This window comes from Bufo gargarizans, chromosome 2 (genome assembly GCF_014858855.1).
Source record: "Bufo gargarizans isolate SCDJY-AF-19 chromosome 2, ASM1485885v1, whole genome shotgun sequence".
NCBI classification, from domain to species: Eukaryota; Metazoa; Chordata; class Amphibia; order Anura; family Bufonidae; genus Bufo; species Bufo gargarizans.
This window is the reverse complement of record NC_058081.1, coordinates 535,755,798-535,778,448: the sequence shown is the minus strand read 5'-3', so window position 1 is coordinate 535,778,448 and position 22,651 is coordinate 535,755,798. Positions and strand designations below refer to the sequence as shown.

At 43.4% G+C, this 22,651-nt stretch overlaps 1 protein-coding gene across 4 annotated transcripts in view; it reads left to right on the top strand.

Annotated features, from left to right (window-relative positions):
- Positions 1-22,651, top strand: part of LOC122928566 (pleckstrin homology domain-containing family A member 4-like) — an 87,891-nt gene that overhangs the window by 40,491 nt on the left and 24,749 nt on the right. For 3 of the 4 annotated variants that reach the window (XM_044281538.1, XM_044281537.1, XM_044281534.1), the window contains exons 2-6: positions 17,392-17,540; positions 18,233-18,340; positions 19,606-19,678; positions 19,822-19,922; positions 20,046-20,161. In XM_044281538.1, the coding sequence (XP_044137473.1) occupies positions 17,454-17,540; positions 18,233-18,340; positions 19,606-19,678; positions 19,822-19,922; positions 20,046-20,161 (485 nt within the window). In that variant the 5' untranslated portion in view covers positions 17,392-17,453. Of the gene's footprint in view, positions 1-17,160; positions 17,273-17,391; positions 17,541-18,232; positions 18,341-19,605; positions 19,679-19,821; positions 19,923-20,045; positions 20,162-22,651 lie in introns of those variants that run through there. The other variant, XM_044281535.1, reaches the window with a different exon arrangement.

Below are 22,651 nucleotides of genomic sequence, written 5' to 3'. Positions count from 1 at the left end.
CAGCTGTTGCAAAACTACAACTCCTAGCATGCCCTGATGGCTATAAGTTGTTTTGGAAGGCATAATGGAAGTTGTCGTTTTGCAACAGCTGGAGGGCCATGAGTTTGACATCCCTGATCTACAGGCTTAGTAAATCTGGACCAATGTATGTTGGAAAGATGTCGAATTTCCTTTCATACTCCTCGGTGCTTTATGTTCCATTTCTGGATTCTTGTTACATTTTTGTTGGTCACTTTTTAATAAATTGTAATGATAGGCAGCGTTGTACAAAATCTTCATTTGGCTTCACATCTGGTAGTGAACTAAGAGGACATTACTCTGGGCTTGCGTCACCTTTAGGTAATTTGTGCTGGATGTTGGCAGACTTGGGCGGTGCACTGAGCCAGCTATTGGCGCTGATCTTGCTAAGCTTCATGTGATTTATCCCTGACATTCTTATCAGGGTTTTACATTATCAGGTGCTTATGCCGTTACATTGCTACAGTTTAATTTTTACATTCATCATGGGTTCTGCATATTTTCCATGTTGTGCACAAGATACCAAGTCTAAATGGCCTGTATAGGATTACCACAAAACCTTTGAGGTGCTCATCGCGAGGGTCATCATTATTATGAATGGCACATGGAAGTTAGAGGGCCCTGTTTTCACATTGGGGCAGTACTTCTTCTCTCTACACTGTTCTGTAACGACCTGATAATCTTCCGAAGGACCCTTTATGCTGAATTAAATTCTGTAATTGTAGCTGAAATTGATCTAAAAATGAACCATATTAAAAGGTGTTTTGTCATTAACAACATTTTACCACCGAAGTGCACTGGATAGAGCGGAAGTGCACACGACCACCACTTTTCTGTGGGACTGCCTCCATCTCTGACGTTCCATACAAGTAATACCGCAGCGGTCATGCAGGCACGCTACCGCTCCACTCACACAGGGGTCTCAGTGGGGTCCCAGTGGTCCTGTAGATAGGTGATGAATCTTAATTTATGAACGGGTTGATGGAGGCAATGCTGTAGTACACGGTATATATGCTGTATACTATTTCTGCGACTTTGGCTATAAACATTTATATACTGCTCATAATAAACAGGAAATGTGCTGTCTGTTCTGTAGTTTATAGCTCTCCATAAAGGGAAGTGTCTTGTATGTCTCCCAACAGTTCAAGTGTCCCGAACACTCCAGATACGGTATAAATGGAGGAACTTCTATGTCATGTGTTCATGGACACGCAGACTTTCAGGATGTTAGAATGCTATGTGCCATTCTGTTCTGTGCCCGTACATCAGAGGAGACCACTGCCAATTTGTAGATTTTATTGCTTGGTTTTAGTTACTATAAGGAGGTGCGATTCTCGCTGGAAGACCCTTCCCATCATTTTGGATTGTAAGCTGCAGTGTGCAGGGCTCGAACATCATCTTTTTTGTGAAAGAAGCTACCTTACCAACACAACCCATTTTAACATGACCCATTAGGCAGCCATACCATGCTACATTTCCACTGCAGTTTGCCTGATTGCTAGATACCTGATCACTGGCCCCGTTTTATTCCATGGTAATGGTAGTAAAGTTAGTCATACACACAACTATCTAATGTGTATAGGGGTATACCAAATGTTTGGGCCTTGGCCACATGGGCTCTTGTACGCCATTCTTGCCACATGGGAGTAGCGTGGGTCGGGACTTCATTTAGTACTGGTGTGCTGGGTATAGGCCATCATTATTGTGATCTCCGAAACCCCAGTAAGTGTATGGCCGTCTCAAGAGGTATAACGGGTTGTCTGAAAAGACCCCTTTTACAGAGTCCCTCTAAATATTTGGGAGTCGTATAAGTGGGAGAATGTCAGCGCTGAATTAAAAAATGGAGGAAGGCCGCCATGTGTTAGCGGTATATCTAACCATAGTCCTTTTCTACTTGGTTTTTAGCAGTTCTGTCCGTGACGGTGGGTTTTGTGGCAGTATGTTTGGGCCAAAGCCAGAAGTTGGTTGAAGAGGAAAGAGTAATAGAAGGGTCCCTTTACACATGGCAGATTTTGTTACTGAAGTTTTCTGCAACTGAAAATCCACTCCATTCCCTTGAATGGGGCTTGCAGAAATCCATGTGCTTCCTGCCAAAACAATTCACATAAATGGAACTGATTGTCAGAAAATCTCTGTGCAAAGGCATCTGAAAGGAAGGACTTGTACTTCTCCTTCCTGCTGGATCCACTTCTGGCTTTGGCTGAAAAAAATTCATCAAAAACCGTCACAAAAATAAAAACAGCGTATGACAAGACCCCAGAGAATTACTGCTTAATGAACATATCACCAAACCGGATCCCCTTGTCCAGAAGAGAGCTCCAGGCTGGCCGGCCTGCCTCAGAATGTGCCCTTCGATAATTTCTTCACTCTCCGGAAAGAGGTGAGGATAGTTCCCATGGAGAATAAGAGGACACACATTCTTCTAGCGGTCTGTCACTGCTACAAATGGAAAGAATTGTTAGTAAAGATAGAGATGACAAGGAGAGGAAAGACCAAGTCATTAACAGCTGCACCACTGAAATAGTGGACAGGCTCAGCACCTGCTCAGGATTGTGTACATGGTGGGTTCTTCTTGTGTTCCCTGCTTCCTACCACTACATTTGTGAAATCTATTATCTATGTTTTCCAGCTGACATTCATCAGATGGTTCACTAAATTACTCAGTAAGACATGGTTTTCCAGTGATTGTAAGACTCTAGGGGTCAGTGATGTGGAGAACATAACATCTGTGGCTTGTGTATGGAAGGACTCTCAAACTCATGCTAAGTGGTCATTATATTGCTTGCATCAGCGGGGTGAAGTTTTTGTTATTGGGATGGACTAGGGGATATGGGTTCTCCAGATGTATTGCTAACAGCCAGGGGTGTAGCTAAAGGCTCATGGGCCCTGGTGCAAGAGTTCAGCCCCCTCCCCCCATTCACTCAGCGCTGGTGCACCTAGCTTTTCGGCTGCCTAAGGCAAATATTGAAATATCCCCCCTCCCCTTCCCTCCAGTCCTACTATTAAAGGGGTTGTCCTCTTTTTAGTACTGATGACCTATCCTCAGGATAGGTCATCAATATTAGATCAGCTGGAATCCTCAGACACCCCCCGACACTCAGCTATTTGAAGAGAGGGCAGAGCTCATATAAGAGCTGCTTTCTCTGTTCTGTTCTGTTCACCTGCTTGCGGTAGCATTTGCAGTAATGAGCAGGTAAACAGAGCAGAGAAGGCAGCGCTCGTACAAAACAAAAAAAAGCGGACAACCCCTTTAGGGTCCATTCACACGTCCGTTGTTTCTTTCCTGATCTGTTCCGTTTTTTGCTGAACAGATCTGGACCAGATCTGGACCCATTCATTTTCAATGGGTCCTGAAAAAAATTCTGACATTGTGCTGTCCGTTTTTTTTCAGGACCCATTGAAAATGAATGGGTCCAGATCTGGTCCAGATCTGTTCAGCAAAAAACGGAACAGATCAGGAAACAAACAACGGACGTGTGAATGGACCCTTAAAGTCATACTTGGAAAACATTACATACAGCGCTACAGAACATACAGGGTATTGCAGCGACACATATGTACCTCTTACATCCAGTGACTTCTCTTCTCTCATGTAGATATTCCCTTTCCTCTTCTCCTGATAGACCAGACCACCATGGTGACTTCTTTCAGCCGCACCTAGTCTCTGCAGAGTTTAACAAACGGACATCTTACTTTACTACTTTTCCATCCTACTCCTCACCTTCTCAACACCCCATCCTGCCATCCCCAATACTTTCCTGCAGAAACAGTCCCCCTGAAAATACTGGTACCACACAGATGAACGCCCCTTTATATTGTGCGCTAGTACAAAAAAAAAATCCCCCCCCCCCCTTTCCTTTCAAATCAGACCCCCATATAAAACCCTAAATGATACCCCCCCCCCCATATCAAACCAAACCCCCTTTAGACCTCTGTCAGATCCCAGTTTTAGATCTCAGACCAGACCCCCATTAGGCCTCCAGACCCCCATATCGGTCCCTCATATCAGACCCCCCCCTCCAGTCAGACCTCTCCAGACCCCCCAGTCAGACCTCTCCAGCGTTTTGGTGTCAGTCTGATGAAACTGAGCAAAATGTAAGTCAATGGGTACGGATCCGTTTTCACTGGCACAATAGAAAATGGATCCGTCCCCCATTGACTTTCAATGGTGTTCAAGACGGATCCGTTTTGGCCATGTTAAAGATAACACAAACTGATCTGTTCTGAATGGATGCATGCGGTTGTATTATCTGAACAGATGCGTTTGTGCAGATCCATGACGGATCCTTGTAGAGGAAGTCTGCAACAGAACTACAAAGCGCCATCCATTGTGTACTGGACCAAGCTGGCAACTGTGGTGCCTCACCCATCTCCAACTACACAATGGATGGAGCTGTGTAGTACCGGCATCGGTGCTGAAAGTTAACAGCTGATAGGCAGGGCTGTGAGGTGTTGGATCTTCGCCGATCAGATGTTGACAGCCTATTCTGAGGATAAGCAATCAGTATCAAAATCCTGGACAACTCCTTTAAGGGCTCTTTCACACTTGCGTTGTCCGGATCCGTCGTGTACTCCATTTGCCGGAATTGCACGCCGGATCCGGAAAAACGCAAGTGAACTGAAGGCATTTGAAGACGGATCCGTCTTCAAAATGCGTTCAGTGTTAGGCCTCTTTCACACTACAGTATGTTGCATTCAGTGTTTTGCGTTCCGTTTTTCACGGATCCGTTGTTCCGTTTTTTGCTTCCGTTGTGGTTCCGTTTCCGTTCCGTTGTTCCGTTCCGTTTTTCCGTATGGCAAATACAGTATACAGTAATTTCATATTAAAAATTGGGCTGGGCATAACATTTTCAATTGATGGTTCCGCAAAAAACGGAACGGATACGGAAGACATACGGATGCATTTCCGTATGTGTTCCGTTTTTTTTGCGGCCCCATTGACTTGAATGGAGCCACGGACTGTGATTCTCGGCCAAATATAGGACATGTTCTATCTTTTCAACGGAACGGAAAAACGGAAATACGGAAACGGAATGCATACGGAACACATTCCGTTTTTTTGCGGAACCATTGAAATGAATGGTTCCGTATACGGACCGTATACGGAACGCAAAAAACGGACCGTATACGGAACGCAAAAAACTGTAGTGTGAAAGAGGCCTTACTATGGCAGCCAGGACACTATTAAAGTCCTGGTTGCCATAGTAGTAGTGGGGAGCGGGGGAGCAGTATACTTGCCGTCCATGCGGCTCCCGGGGCGCTCCAGAATGACGTCAGAGCGCCCCATGCGCATAGATGACGTGATCCATGCGATCACGTCATCCATGCGCGTGGGGCGCCCTGACGTCACTCTGAAGTGCCCCGGGAGCCGCACGGACCTACAATTTATCATGGCTTCCAGGACTTTAGCGTCCCGGCAGCCATGGTAACCATTCAGAAAAAGCTAAACGTCTGATCCGGTAATGCGACGAAACGACGTTTAGCTTAAGGCCGGATCCGGATTAATGCCTTTTCAGTGGGCATTCATTCCGGATCCGGCCTTGCGGCAAGTGTTCAGGATTTTTGACCGGAGCAAAAAGCGCAGCAAGCTGCGGTATTTTCTCCGGCCAAAAAACGTTCCAGTCCTGAACTGAAGACATCCTGATGCATCCTGAACGGATTTCACTCTATTCAGAATGCATTAGGATAATCCTGATCAGGATTCTTCCGGCATAGAGCCCTGACGACGGAACTCTATGCCGGAACCGAAGAACGCAGGTGTGAAAGAGCCCGAAGGCAGCAAAAGCAAGCCCTACATGCTCCGTTATGTGTGACCTGTCATACCATATGCCCGAGGTCAGATGCGTGGTTGTGTCCATCACATTTATATTACATTTGATGGACATTAAATAGCTGTGTGTTGGTGTGGTAGAGTCTGAATACAGTAATCTGGCACAACCATTGGTCTAGTACTTATACCTAAGTAGATGGAAAATGCATGAGCCTTCAGGATTGGATCACTGGATCAGAACCCCGGTATGTGTATGTCTAACATTCTAAAAAAAAAAAGTCTGGCCTCTGTTGTTAACATGAATTACTAGATTTTTAACAATGAAAGGCAATGTGTTATCAGAAAATGGCCAATCGTTTCATTCAAGCTTTTATGTTAAGTAGATTTTAGAATGTTGGGTGATTTATATATTATTATTTTTTTTTATTTTTTTTCATGTCATATTTAGGCCTCATGCACACGACCGTATTTTGTTTCTGTGTCCGATCGTTTTTTTTTTTACGATAGCATGCGGACCCATTCATTTTAATGGGTCCGCAAAAAACGCGGACAGCACACCGTGTGCTGTCCGCATCAGTATGTCCGTTCCGTTGCTCCGCAAAAAAAATAGTGCATGTCCTATTTTTTTCTAGTTTGCGGACAGGGATAGGCATTATTACAATTGATCCGCCAAAAAAAACGGATCCGCAAAAAAACCTGAATGCCATACGGAACGTCATCAGTTTTTTTGGCGGACCGCAAAACACATACGGTCGTGTGCATGTAGCCTTAAACAGATCATGAAATCTTGCAGTTATCACGATTGACACGGAGTTTCACAATAGTCTGAAACTTCCTGTTCTGTACAGATAACTTTTCAGCAGTCATCTCATTATCATCACAGACAGGATTACAATGATATTTATCACCTATCTATAAATAACTCAGGATCCACTATTCACTAAAGGTGGTGAACACGGCTATGCATAATAAACTCTACGGCATGCCTAGAGCAATCTTCCGTAGACAACAGGTCTCCAGAGTCATCTCCAGACAACAGGTTCCTATGGTTTGTGACCATATCTCTAAATGCTGTTAACAGCAGCTCAGGCAAGATGGCTGCTGCCGTAATTGTGTACAGAAATTATTATTATTTCTTTTTTTTTCTTTTTTATCTACCATTAAAAAATAAAAACATTACAAGAAAAATGGGTATTAATATCTTGTAACAAAGGTCAAGCATCAAAGTTCTCTGAAGTTTTCTGGTTGCTGTACGTACACCAGGCCCCATTATACAAGGGCTACTGTACACAGCTTGTGCAATGGTAACTATTTTAATAGGGTAAGTAGTTCCATGAAATTCCATGTTGTTTTCCTTCATAAAAGAAGCTGGCGTTGTAAATTCACAAATTCGTAATTGAAACCAGTTGAATGGCTTCGCCTGCTGCTTTCTAAGCCAGCATGGTGCCAGGTCTGTTCTCTGTTGAGGCAAAAGGTGACCAAGTTCAAGGAATAGATGATTGATGCAATATTTTAAGTATTCCATGCCGTGACCCGCTCTCAGGTGGGTGCTTCATACAGTGTGTCCTTCTTGATTTTTGTAGAATTTCACCAATTAAAAAAACAACAAAAAACTGACCATATATTATTTTTTGCAAATATGTAAGGTAACTATTGCCATAAAATAATAATGACACGTGTATTTCCCATATTTGTCTGTAAGGACCGGTGGTCCTTTTCCCCTGAGAAATGCAGAGAACAGTGGTGAGGGTGGAATTTTATTAAAACGCTTAAAGGGTTATCCAACCTCCCCATATGCCCGGTCCCCTCCCAGAGGTTGTACTTACCTGGCTCCCCGGCACCCACGTCGCATCTGGCGGTCGCCACTGCATCTCCACATCGCGCGGATGAAAATGTCTGGCGACGGGGGCGGCCAATAGCAGGCCAGGTGTTGAGAACATCTTCACTGCCTGGTCCTGTCAGTCAGGGGTGGGGGTGCAATATGATGGGCAGTAAGCAGAGCCTCTGGGAGCTTCGAGATGGAATGACACCACCCTCATTGCTCCTATAGGTTTTATTATAATTATTAATTAAAGGTGGCACAGTCCCTTTAAGCAGAAGACTAGGTGGCCACATTCCTCTTCACATGAGCTAAAAGATCCAATAAACATGCCTTTGTTGCACCACCTGTATTTAGGTGCCATGTTGGACTAAAAACATTGGAGAGCTCCTTTAATGCATTCACCTTAATGCAATGTGTAAAGCCTTATGTGCACGGATTGCTCTGTGGTATAGTGCTCCATCATGTACTACATATTACAGATGGGGATGAGCTAATGGACTTCGGATGAAACATCCGAAGTCGATTCGCATAAAACTTTGTTCCAATACTGTTCGGAACAGGAGCTCCATACAGTATTAGAATGTGTTGGCTCCAGGGTGGATAAAAACCAATGATTAAAAAAAAAAACACAAAAAAAAAGCAGTGTTTTTTTTGTATTTTATTTAAATCGGATTTTTTTTTTTTTATATAAAATGCTTTTTGAGGAAAATATATTACCAATCAAAAGGTTATTCCATCATGAAATAGATTAGTTTTTTTAATTATGTAGAATAAGGGTCCATTCACACATCCGCAATTCCATTACGCATTTTGCGGCATGGAATTGCGGACTCGTACACGATGTGTGGCCCGATCGGAATTGCGGACCCGCACTTCCGATCCTGAAAAAAAATAGAACATGTCCTATTCTTGTCCGCAATAGCGGACAAGAATAGGCATATTCTCTTAGTGCCGGCAATGTGCAGTCCGCAAAATGCAGAGCGCACATTGCCGCTGTCCGTGTTTTGTGGATCTGCAAAACACACACGGATGTGTGAATGGACCCTAAGGCTGTATATGTTAGAATTTATTTACCCCAAAAAATTATTAATCCTTTTACAATGTCATGCTGTTCCGGAGGTTTTTGTAGAATTATTGGGCAGTTTCTCTGCCTACAAGATGATATCACAGATATCTTTTGCAGTTCTCAAAACTGAATTTGACTCAGCAGAGATCACATGCCTCTTCACAGCAAAAATTTTATAACATGAACAGAGTTGAGAAAAAGACCTTAATCCTAACTTCTACAAACCTATGAATGCAGAATCAACCTAATCAAACTAATATGAAAAGTTATTATTAAAAAAAATCTACTTGCATATTATTAGTTATACCAGCAAGAATTCGTTTTTATGTAGAAAACAATGATTTAAATAAAGCCTTACTGACTAGGGATTTAAATCCATGATTTAAAGCAAATCCACCCTGATTGGCTCTGATGAGCCGAAGTTATTACTTTGAAGTCTCGTGAGACCTTGCATAATAACTTCATAAATTAATTTGTACTGTAAAAAAAACATTTCCTGAACTCTGGTTTGGTTCCAAGGCTCCTGCTCCGTACAGTATTGTCACAAAGTTTTATGCAAATAGACTTTGGATGTTTTCATCTGAAGTCTATTCACTCATCCCTAATTACAGACATTACTTAAAGGGAACCTGTCACCGGGATTTTGTGTATAGAGCTGAGGACATGGGTTGCTAGATGGCCGCTAGCACATCCGCAATATCCAGTCCCCATAGCTCTGTGTGCTTTTATTGTCTAAAAAAAACGATTTGATACATATGCAAATTAACCTGAGATGAGTCCTGTCCCTGACTCATCTCACGTACAGGACACATCTCATATTAATTTCCATATGTTTCAATTTTTTTTTTTTTTACACAATAAAAGCACACAGAGCTATGGGGACTGGGTATTGCGGATGTGCTAGTGGCCATCTAGCAACCCATGTCTTCAGCTCTATACCCAAAATCCCGGTGACAGGTTCCCTTTAAATAAATGAAATTAGATGCATACACAGTAGGTCCCCGTGTACCTTGATGGGGCCCCCAATAACTTCTCTGTACAACACAGAGCTGTAATACTCCCGATTCAGTTCCAGACCCATGGCTGACCTTCAAAATATGATTTCCTTGGAGTTCAAGACTGCACAAGTTATCTGTGGAAGCTTTCATTCATTTAGGTAATTGTATATCAGTAGTAATACGTCAGGGCAACTGCACTTTGTTTTTGTTTTTTTGTTTCTGGAACACGTTTTGCTAGCCATCCAACTGGCTTTCTCAATTAGACTCTCCTGTTTAATTCATGGAGGCAAAATATTTGTTGCATTTGCAGAACTGAAGCTATTAGGTGTGATAAACTGCCTCGGGACAGGTATTAGAACGGCATTGTAAGTTGCAAACACCGCTCTACCTCAGTCCTACACATCTAAATGCAATCAACATCTTACGTCTACAACTGAAGCATGAGTCACCATTCTAATTGAGAAAACCAACTGGATGACTAGCAAAACATGTTCAAGAAGAAGAAAATTGCAAAAATTCTAGTTGTTTTAACTTATTACTACTGCTATGATTGCGACGGTTGTATGAAAATATGAAACCATATTTATTAATGTATTTGCCTCCCCCCCAAAAGTGTACGGTTGCATTTCCATGCAGACTCCTCCATTGCAGTGACACCACTAGATCTGGTGTGTTAGTGACACATTCTTGGTAGCAGCACAAAGCTGAAGACCTTGTCATTTCTCGGATCCTATGGAAATCCAATAATAAGTGAGCAGAGACAATAGATATCCCAGTAATATAGCTGTCGTAGCGTACAAAATATTTTAATGCAACAGTAGCCGCTGCTGACCTTTCTCGTGTCTACATGAATAGCACATTCATATTTTCCCCAATCTGAACCTTGACTCTTCAGATTTGTAGGTGGGGGAGCATTCTTTCCATTGTTCATGGATTCTTGTTTTCTGACACTGTCTCCCACACACTTGATCCTGGGCATGGGCCCCAGATTTCTAGCCCAGGCTGCCATACACAAAGGGACCACTAACGCATGTCCAAGCGTCTCTTGTCTCATCATAATAGCCAGTCGGTGGCCATGTGTGAAGAGAATGCCAGCTTCATTTGTAGAAATTGGCCTTTTTTTAATTTATTTTTTCTAAAATGGTTTTAATGAACTTGGTTGGTAGAGAGGCATGTCTTCTAGACAGAGGACCAAAATGTAAGGAATGTAATGGGAATTCCAGCCAAGGTGTTGGAATTATTTAAGGGGGCAGAGTTGCCATTCAAGAAACGACTGGATAGCATTTTTAACCCCGTAACCCTATGCTAATTTTGCTTCTGAATAAGAGGCATTAATATGAGTTATTACTAGAAGTATGGGGTAGATGAGAAATACTGGAATATTGGTCAGCTTGAGCGGTGAAGCTTGCAATATCCCTTCTGTGGAATCTGGCCAAATTCTTTCTCACCTCTCCACTCCCCCTTGGATACACCATTACATTGACCTACTCCCTTTTCAAGTGAGATCAGCCCCAGTCTGCCTCCTTCTCGCTCTTGTATATATTGTTTCAACTTTGTTAGAAGTTTCTGGCAAGCGGTGCTTCCTGATAAAGTTTCACACACTAAGTCACCTCCGTTCATTGCAAGGGGTCAATGGGGTCAATTCAGAGCTGCTGAAACAACAAGGTGTCTTGCCATCTCCACAACCCTAACCGGCTACATGTGATTCATTGTTTTACTAGGGTAAAAATAATCCCCCCCCCTCCATTACTGCTGTTCTCTTTACTAGATCCAGTGTCTCTGTAGTTGTGCAGTGTTTGAGGACCACATGACTAGGACATTGTGTTATGCAGGTTGCCAATACCTGCGTCTTAGTATTTTATGTATATGATGCCCAGGTTTATTCATGCCACTTCCTGTGCCGGTCGACACTAGGAGAACATAGGTGTAGACTGCATAATAGTTGGAATCCGTCCCATTGTGTTCATTAAAGAACACACATTAATCAGCCATATCAATGGAGCCACCTGCCTAATATTGTGCAAGCTGTCCAAACTGGACCTTTTTATTTAATCTGGATTTATTCATTTTTTTCCAAAGTAACTAAATATTTGTCAGGTCCTGTTTGGTGGCATCTGTCTCCAGTATAACTTATATTGGAAGACAGTCAATTCTCAGGAGTGAAGAGGGTCAGCCATGCTGGTTTTTTTTGGCACTTGGGTGTCTGGCAGCCACTCGTCCCTTCTGTCTCCATGGACTTAACATGGGTGTTCAGCCAGGCATCTATGTTATTGAAGGGAACGCTTGTGATAACTGTTAGCAGAATACTCTTCAGCTGTTATGTCTATGACCAGTGTAGGACTGGGGTACCTAGGGACCACCAGTAAAATTTATTTTGGGTGCCCACCATACGGATATATTCAAATATAATACATTTTTTATATGAACATGGGCTGGTTGAGGTGCTGTATGCTGAATATGAATATACCGTATGTATGTAGTGCAGTAAATCTAATGTGCCACTTGTGCAGGGGGTGGGAAACTAGGGGCCCAACTTGCTCAGGGGCCCACCGGGGGATTCCCCTGTGGGCCAGTCCGAGCCTGTCTGACTGTGGTCTTTTGGGCAGCTCATTTTTACTATTAGGTGACCTTCTAAATGAGCGGATAAGTTTCTGTTTAAATGTTCCACCATATCAAAAAATGATCCTCCATATAAGGGAGCAGAAGAACATTAAAGCCAATTTAGAATTGTCAGCTATTGGCACACCAATATGATTTCAGGGTGCTTGTTTCCCTGCTGCTTGTCCTATATAAATGTACATACATACATATGTAGGGGTCAGCGACATACCGCGTTATTAAGAAACAGCGATATGGCGATATCGCAGTTTTCTAATAACCGCTGTATTTTGTCATGTAATAGAAGCAGTCACATGTGCGCTGACCGCTTCTAAATCTGTGTCCGCTGGCCCCTGCATAACAGTACTCACAACCACATTACTGCCCGCAGCGGCCGCCCCGACTCCTCCTAGCTCCCCATGTTCATGTCTCCGCCCACCGACGTCTGAATCGCATAACAGCAGAGGCGAGCACAACAGCCACACAGTAGAACGTCTCCTTGTGGCCGCCCCCATACACGGTAGAACGTCTCCTTGTGGCCGCCCCCATACACGGTAGAACGTCTCCTTGTGGCCGCCCCCATACACGGTAGAACGTCTCCTTGTGGCCGCCCCCATACACGGTAGAACGTCTCCTTGTGGCCGCCCCCATACACGGTAGAACGTCTCCTTGTGGCCGCCCCCATACACGGTAGAACGTCTCCTTGTGGCCGCCCCCATACACGGTAGAACGTCTCCTTGTGGCCGCCCCCATACACGGTAGAACGTCTCCTTGTGGCCGCCCCCATACACGGTAGAACGTCTCCTTGTGGCCGCCCCCATACACGGTAGAACGTCTCCTTGTGGCCGCCCCCATACACGGTAGAACGTCTCCTTGTGGCCGCCCCCATACACGGTAGAACGTCTCCTTGTGGCCGCCCCCATACACGGTAGAACGTCTCCTTGTGGCCGCCCCCATACACGGTAGAACGTCTCCTTGTGGCCGCCCCCATACACGGTAGAACGTCTCCTTGTGGCCGCCCCCATACACGGTAGAACGTCTCCTTGTGGCCGCCCCCATACACGGTAGAACGTCTCCTTGTGGCCGCCCCCATACACGGTAGAACGTCTCCTTGTGGCCGCCCCCATACACGGTAGAACGTCTCCTTGTGGCCGCCCCCATACACGGTAGAACGTCTCCTTGTGGCCGCCCCCATACACGGTAGAACGTCTCCTTGTGGCCGCCCCCATACACGGTAGAACGTCTCCTTGTGGCCGCCCCCATACACGGTAGAACGTCTCCTTGTGGCCGCCCCCATACACGGTAGAACGTCTCCTTGTGGCCGCCCCCATACACGGTAGAACGTCTCCTTGTGGCCGCCCCCATACACGGTAGAACGTCTCCTTGTGGCCGCCCCCATACACGGTAGAACGTCTCCTTGTGGCCGCCCCCATACACGGTAGAACGTCTCCTTGTGGCCGCCCCCATACACGGTAGAACGTCTCCTTGTGGCCGCCCCCATACACGGTAGAACGTCTCCTTGTGGCCGCCCCCATACACGGTAGAACGTCTCCTTGTGGCCGCCCCCATACACGGTAGAACGTCTCCTTGTGGCCGCCCCCATACACGGTAGAACGTCTCCTTGTGGCCGCCCCCATACACGGTAGAACGTCTCCTTGTGGCCGCCCCCATACACGGTAGAACGTCTCCTTGTGGCCGCCCCCATACACGGTAGAACGTCTCCTTGTGGCCGCCCCCATACACGGTAGAACGTCTCCTTGTGGCCGCCCCCATACACGGTAGAACGTCTCCTTGTGTTTTTTATTTGAATTGAGTATGGTATTTATCGCGATATCTATCGTTATCGTATGAATATTTTTTTATTTGAAATGAGTATGGTATTTATCGCGATATCTATCGTTATCGTATGAATATTTTTTTATTTGAAATGAGTATGGTATTTATCGCGATATCTATCGTTATCGTATGAATATTTTTTTATTTGAAATGAGTATGGTATTTATCGCGATATCTATCGTTATCGTATGAATATTTTTTTATTTGAAATGAGTATGGTATTTATCGCGATATCTATCGTTATCGTATGAATATTTTTTTATTTGAAATGAGTATGGTATTTATCGCGATATCTATCGTTATCGTATGAATATTTTTTTATTTGAAATGAGTATGGTATTTATCGCGATATCTATCGTTATCGTATGAATATTTTTTTATTTGAAATGAGTATGGTATTTATCGCGATATCTATCGTTATCGTATGAATATTTTTTTTATTTGAAATGAGTATGGTATTTATCGCGATATCTATCGTTATCGTATGAATATTTTTTTTATATCGCCCAACCCTATACATTTGATATAAATGCTATGATATTGCATAAATAACTTCAAAAGTGTCCATATACTGCATGTGTATGATAGCTTGATGATGGATTTCCTATAGCCCACCATATGCATTTGTCAAGTGAGGACCAATCTTGTTCACATTACCAAATGTGAACAAGATTGGCAACTAATGGGTCCCGAAGCCTGCTCCTTCCCAACCTTTTCCAGACAGCTTTCCAGTTGGAAACAGAACCAGACAGAAGGACAAATCTGGATGGGTTTGATGGCTGACAGTGTGGCTACTGGTTTAGGCTTTGTATGTAAAGGTAGGTGTCCTTTTCTGGACATGTAATGAAATTGCCCCTTTAAATTTCATGTGTGTAGATCAACGCATTCCTGAAAGTTTTAAGTGTTAGTAGGACAGTAGTCTATTATAACTGGTCATTCTCGCATTATGATGGCTGCTTTTGTTATATCCCTGACCAAGCCTCTATAAAAGCCATTCATTCTTGGTGCTTGGAAAGGGAGTGTCCAGAAAGTGACCATTTATGGGATTCTGTATCCCTTTATATGAAATCTTGGAGGACTTGAATCATGTTGCTGTAGGCTATGTTCATTAATAGGCTTTAATTGCATCTCTTCAATGCATGGTAATGGTCTTATAAAATGACTGACCGTAAATGATTAAACCCTGATCTTATAATTACGTTAAGGGTCCATTCACACGTCCTGTTTTTTTTCATCCTGAAAAACGGTCCGTTTTTTGCGGATCCGTTGTTCCTGAAAATGTTTCCGTATGTCATCCGTATGTCATCCGTTTTTGCGGATCCGCAAAAAACGGGAACATGTATACATTTCAATAATCAAATAAAGTTGTTTGGATTTCTTTGAAAAAAAATTGAAAAAAAAAAAAAAAAAAAAAAAAAAAAAAATTTGTTATGTGTTTCCAGGAACGGAATCCGCAAAAAACGGATGACATACGGAATGACATCCGAATGTCATCCGTTTTTTGCGGATCCATTGACTTTGTATTGTACCAGGATCCGATTTTTCAGGACAAGAATAGGACATGTTTTATATTTAAACGGACATGCGGAACGGAACAACGGAAACGGACAGCACACATTGTGCTGTCCGATTTTTTCCAGGACCCATTGAAAATGAATGGGTCCAGATCTGTTCCTGATCTGTTCCTGAAAAAACGGAACAGATCAGGAAAGAAAAAACGGACGTGTGAATGGACCCTAAATCTAGAAAATTAATGGCAGCATTGTGTCAAGCCTTGGCTCATACACTTCCAGATTTAGCAGTGCTTGGTCCTTGGCTAGTATGTGCCCCAGCTGAACCCCTGGAATGAATCTACAAAGCTCATTCTATGAACCATAACAGGCCCTGCAGACATTGGCCTGGTCTACAGTCACAAAGCTTTCATTTATTTATAAGGCTTCTCCGACCAGCTGAAAGATACCATGGTCTTTGTCAATGTGTCTCAGGCTGTGGGAAAAATGAGGAGAAATAAACACATACAGGGATTTGACGATTGAATCTGAATCCGATTTCTAAAAAATCATTCCTGTTTCTCCAATGGTCTCATGATCATCATATCTATTTCTAGGAAAGGCAGGTGACGCTCAGTATGGCTGGATCACAGCTCTTGCTGGGGTGTCACTCACACTTAGGCCTCATGTACACGACCATGCAATTTGCGGAACGGCGGCCCATTGTAGAAATGCCTATTCTTGTCCGCAAAACAGACAAGAATAGGACCTGCTATATTTTTATTTTTTTGCAGGGCCTCGGATCGGAGCGACTGATGCGGACAGCCTGCATCTTTTGCGGCCCCATTGAAGTGAATGGGTCCGCATCCGAGCCGCAAAAACTGTGGCTCAGATGCGGACCATAACTACGGTCGTGTGCATGAGACCTCAACAGAACCCTGAAAGAAGTGAGCTGCATTCCTGAGCGATGGGGAAGCTGGGTGACAACCTCCTATGGCAATTTTTATGGCAGAATAATTTAGTTGTCGGCCAGATGCTGTAGAGTTTAACATTAGAGAGCTAAATAAGTGAATTTAAAATGTAGTTCCTACACCTTTTCTTATTATTAGAACTCGTAATTATTGACCTAACGCTCTGCTGTTCTGTTGATGGCCATCTTGTACCTGTGTCTAGTTGTATTCATTTCCCCTAGTAGGAGAATAGCTTCTTATCCATAGGCCGCTCAATATCCACTCAAGCTAGACGAGCACATTACCTTCTTTTTTAGTTAGCCACCATAGTGTGTTTTGACCTAACAAAAGATTCCTACTAGTCTGCGCCCTACTGCTTCGGTCATGGGTCCTGGCTCCATTCTGAGATTTTCCTGTCCCCAGTTTACCTCTGACTGGGGTATATTTGGTGTCACGTGCACCACTGCAGTCAGTGACTGGACTCATTGATGTTGTGTCTCCAAGTGGCACGTCACTGCTGGATCATGTGCTGTTTGGGAACACAACACCACTAAGGCCAGTCATTGGCTGCAATGACCCCATGCATACCCTGGCTGGAAGTAAAGATGCTGGGAACTGGAAGATCATGGATCGGAGCTGGGGAGCAGGTGAATATGAATGTTCATTACATGGCTTAACTAAAAGAAGCAAGAAAATCCCAAGCTAAACCTGCCTGTGTATGGGGGTAAGTTATGGGAGAAGATCATTTCAGTTGTAGTACGTTGCTGTTGAATAAAATGTTCAGTCCATTTACAGTTCACTTTCTGGATGAGTAACTCTGTTAATAAACTGTTTATTTTACAGGGACGTTTATCAACTCCGGATCCAGCAAGTGAAAATCCCTTTTCCAATAGAACCTGTGAACCATGACTGAAGAAATGGAGCGTCCAAGGAGTGGGCTTAGCATGGCCAGCAGCATCACCACAACTGCCTCTGTCAGCCAGGGGTCAAGGGTGAGAGTACTTTAAAAAAACATTGTAATTCAGCTTTTCCCAGGAGAACTGGATATGTTGGGGAATGAAACTGCGAGTTTGCACCCAGGTGATGGTCTTGTTCTATTTGGAGGCATAACCCAGTGCAGTATTTCAGCATATACCACTATCTGTGTGCAAGATTGGAAGCCTAGTAAAAGTAGGGTGATGTCTAAGTGCCACACCACTTTTCAGCTACGTATCAAGCAGTCTAGTGTTGTGCAGGTGATACTTTACATATCCTCCATAACTGCTCATGTGACTCCACCAGTAGCCCAGAGATCTCTGTTCTACATGCTTATAATGTTCTTTGGTGGGTCTACCATCATAAATGATCCATGAAACCATAAGAAGTAGTGACGGAGCTTTCAGGCCCAGTTTTATTAGGGTCTACCGGAGGATAAACCGGTGGACCTAACTGAGATTGCATGGATCATTGTCCACTTTAGACACTTGCTAGATTTTGGAAAAGAAAACCAGAACATGCTTTGAAAAGCCTTCCTGTTGGGAACGGCAGTGACTCACACATTCCAGGATGTTTCCTTCCATCAGGACACATGACAAATCTGACTTTTATTATCTGCAGCAATGAAAATGAAACCTAAATGTGCTGACATTTTATCTTAACAAGGCACTGATGAGCCTCTTCTTATTTTTTATTTTATTTCACTCAGCCATCGACAAGATCGGTAAAGAGAGTGCACACTTTTGGAAAAAGAGAATATTCTATTAAGAGGGACCCCAACTCTCCGGTGGTGATTCGTGGCTGGCTGTATAAACAGGTTAGTGTCTGTACAACGAGGAACTCCATACCGAATACATCCAACAGATATTTATTCAAAGCATAGGTTACCTAGGAGGGAATGTGATGGTTCTTAGTTGTTTAGTTTTTTCCTCTATTTTTGTGTATTTCTAATAAGTATCTTTACTGGTTGGTTCAGCATTTAATTGCAGAATATTACAATTGGGGTCCATTCTGTTTGACGGATCCACAAAACACGGACACTGGCAATCTGCACGCTGCATCGCTGTGCCCTTCCTTGTGCTTCTGGGTCTGTGCGGCTTCTCTGCAAAATATAGGAATTGTCCTGTTCTTTGCCGCATCTTGCAGATCATGGACCCATTGAAGTCAATAGGGCCGCACCACAATGTGCTGTGCACATGGCCAGGGTCCATGTTTTGCGGATCCGTGGTTTGCCGCCTGCAAAACAGACACTGTCAAGTGAATGGACCTTAGGCCTAGTTCACACTTTAGTGATTGGAAGCTAAACCAGGTGCAGGTCAAAAACACAGACCAGTGCAAATCTTTCCATTTTACCTCATCTCTGTATAGGCTCCACATCTGGTTATGGTCCATAATCATTGACCAAATCCCTGAAGTGTGAACTGGGCCTTATCTTGTGTATACACAAGGCCCTTTAGGCGCGCCGAGAATCCGCCAGATAATCGCCAACAAGTGTTCATAGGAATGCTCATTAGCGATTATCTGGCGGTATTGAGGTGCTGCCAATTACTCGATGAACGAGCGAAAAGCTAGTTCATCGGGTGATTGAATAGTTTGATCATTGACCAGTAGAAATAAATGATGGACGTGACATCACATGGCCTACTAGGCAAAGCTTCAAGAAGGCTACTGTGAGCGCTGGTGCCTTCTCAAATAGCTGATCGGTGGGGGTCTGGGTGTTGGACCCCCACGATCCAGAGCAGTAACCAAACCAATCCGTTAAATAATCTCGGACAATCCCTTTAAAGGCTCAGAATAACTTTGGATCAGGAGTAATGGGAGGTTGATAAAATAATTATTACAAATTAAAAATGTTTAAGCTCTTTTAACTCTTTATAAAAATGTGACCAGCAAGAAAACCTAGGTAGAGAGAACAGTAATTATGAAAGGGGTTGCGTGTCCCTCTAGTGACATTTTAGAGAATTGCGGTGTATTCAGTAATTTTATATAATTTGTGGGAAATGTCAATGACCTTATAAACATACAATGCTAGAGGTATGGATTGCGACCTCTGAATGTCTCCACATCCTTGATTTCTTGTAGGACAGTGCAGGCTTGCGTCTGTGGAAGAGGAGGTGGTTCGTGCTGTCAGACTTCTGCTTGTTTTATTATAGAGGTACCAATTTATATTACAGTTGCGCAATAAAATTCTATATTTATTATTATTATTATTATTATTATTATTATTATTATTATTATTATATATATATTTTTTTTTTTTTTTTATCCTAAATTACTTTCCTATGTGTTTTTGTGCAGACAGCAGAGAGGAGACCGTACTCGGCAGTATTTTATTACCAAGCTATGAAATCTTGCCTGCCAACCCAAGAGAAGTGAAAAACAGAAGATTCAGTTTTAAGGTCTGCTTTATGTGCTTATTGCATATAAATATTAGCGGAGACGACGGCTATAGAAACACATAGCACATAACACAGCCATACCAAGCACATAGTAACCGTCAGTATTGTACTCCAACCTTTCAGGCAGAACATCCTGGCATGAGGACTTATTACTTTGGAGCCGACACTCAGGAAGACATGAATGCCTGGATCCGTGCCATGAATCAATCTGCTCTGGTCGTCGGCAACAACAAAAACAAGTATGAATATTGGGTGACTTAATATTGTGTGTGTATGGAAGCCATCTGAAGTCTGAGGATTGAGCAGCTTCTGTAGTTTCACATTGGCTTGTAGACAGCATCTTAATGAAAGTACTAATAAACGTGATGAGAGAAATAAGAATAACGGGAAAAAGAAAGGATATTGTTAGCGGAAGTGGATACCATCAATGTGTGTATTTTAATGGTTTGAAGGATTTTCTTTCTTTATAATGTGAAACTATTTACTAAAATTGTAAGGGGATTTTCATATGAGGACTACCAGAGTGATATTTAGGCTTTCAATAGTGTTGAGCGAAGCAAAGCATTAAAGTGGAATTCGGTCCGACGTTTAGGAACGCTTTATTAGCAACAAATCCGAATTTCCTCGCACTTTGTGGTAACAAATCAGGTTTTCCCAAACTAAATGTAGAGGAGACGAGCTGCTATACAGCCAGCCAGTCCACAAAAAGCCACTATAAAAACCCTTATCCCGTGCAGTCTCCGCCATTGTCCTGTGAGCTGAGCATAGGGAGAGATGTGGCAAGTGCTCATGCGCTAGGGCAGTGTTGCTGAAAATAATTACTAGAAGAATTCAATACCAATAAGATGGAAGTCATAATTAGTGCAGTGCCCAGTGTGCCAACCAATAACGTCCAGTCTGCACCCCTTAGGGGGGTCAGGTCTTGATGATGACCATCCTCATCTTTTGCTGGCTTTACTTCTTCCAAATCATCCTTCAAAGTCTCCATGTCCTAGAAAAGTCAGCAAGATGCAGAGGGAGGAGCTGGTTGTTCCTGATGACATATTCTCATTGATATTAGATGATGTGGAAAAGGAGGAAAAGCAGATGGCAGAAGAAGGGTTCACACCTGTAGGGCAGGAAAGCGCTGGGGTTGGAGAAGTTGGTATGCCAGCATATTGTACCCCCACCTAACCAGCCAAACCCAATACCAGCAACAGCTCTCGTTCAAAGGTGCATTAAAGGTGCAGCACGGCCATTTTTTTTTTTTGCGGACCGTTTAGGGAATCATGCATTTCAATGGGTCTGCAAAAAAAACGGAAGGTACTGATGTGCATTCAGTTTCCGTATGGCCGCAAAAAAAGTACTCATCCTATTGTCCGCATTGCGGACAAGGATAGGACTGTTCTATTAGGGGCCAGCTGTTCCGTTCCGCAAAATACGGAATGCATACGGATGTCATCCGTATTTTTTGCGGACCGCAAAATGCATACTTTCGTGTGCATGAGGCCTAAGGCAGAGTGGCCTGGGTATACCTGATTTATAGAGATTTGTGACAAATTTATTTAGTAACTAATCAAATTTCTTAGAGAATTAAGTTGAATTTTTCAAAACTTCATCACTAGCTTTCAATATTTAAGGGGGGTGTCCGTCTGAACCAGTTTTTTTTATATATTTTTTTAAACAGATTCAGAATTCTGTAAAAATTTAAATCGTCAGATTCCCTTACCCCACGTGACTTCCGGGGGTGTGCGCCTCTGCGCAAATGCAGTACCAGGGCATGGGTAAGTAAAAATTACAGTGAGCGTTGACTCATGGATGCGAGCACAGACACCACGCGTGCACCCAACTGCGCGTGCGCTCATGGGTAAGAATATCTGGTGGTCTTTTGTTTTGTTAAATCTCCTTACCCTCACACTGCGCACGCGCGGATTGTAAAATATCCTTACACTCACTACACAGCGCACTTCAGATTCATTGCTGGCTGGCTTCAATCCGCGCGTGCGCAGTGTGAGGGTAAGGAGATTTGGGTGCACACGCGGTGACAGTGCGCGCGTCCACGAGTCAACGCTTACTGTAATTTTAACTTGCCCATACCCTGGTACTGCGCTTGCGTAAAGGCGAGCGCCCCTGGTACTGCGCTTGCGCGGAGGCGCACACCCCTGGAAGGGAATCTGACGATTTAAGGTTTTCTGACAGAACACCGGCTATGCTCACCAGAGCTTAGAGGATAGATCATCATTATCAATTCCTGGATAACCCCTTTAACCCTACATAGCTTGTGTTTGATAGAGGAAAAAAAAAACAGGGATCACTTTTTTTTTTGGGCTTGCTAAGGGTACTTTCAGTATTTTTGGCCAGAGAGAAAACTGCAGCATGCTGCGGTATTTTCTCCGTCCAAAAAACATAAGAGGGACTGAACTGTTGCATCCTGAACAGATTGCTCTCCATTCAGAATGCATTAGGATAAAACTGATCAGTTTTTTTCCGGTATTGAGCTCCTGTGACTGAACTCAATGCCGGAAAACAAAAACGCTAGTGTGAAAGTACCCCAAGATAGAATTCACATTTGGTTGTGGTGGTAATTTAGTGTTTACATTTTCTACTTTGCTTCATTAAAATGTTATTTCTGGTTAGGATTTAATTTTTTTTTTTTTTTTTTTTTTTACTGTTAAAATACAACATTCAAGATACACTATGAGATACAACTGGGGTCTCACGGTGAACCGATATACAGGGACATCTCGTGG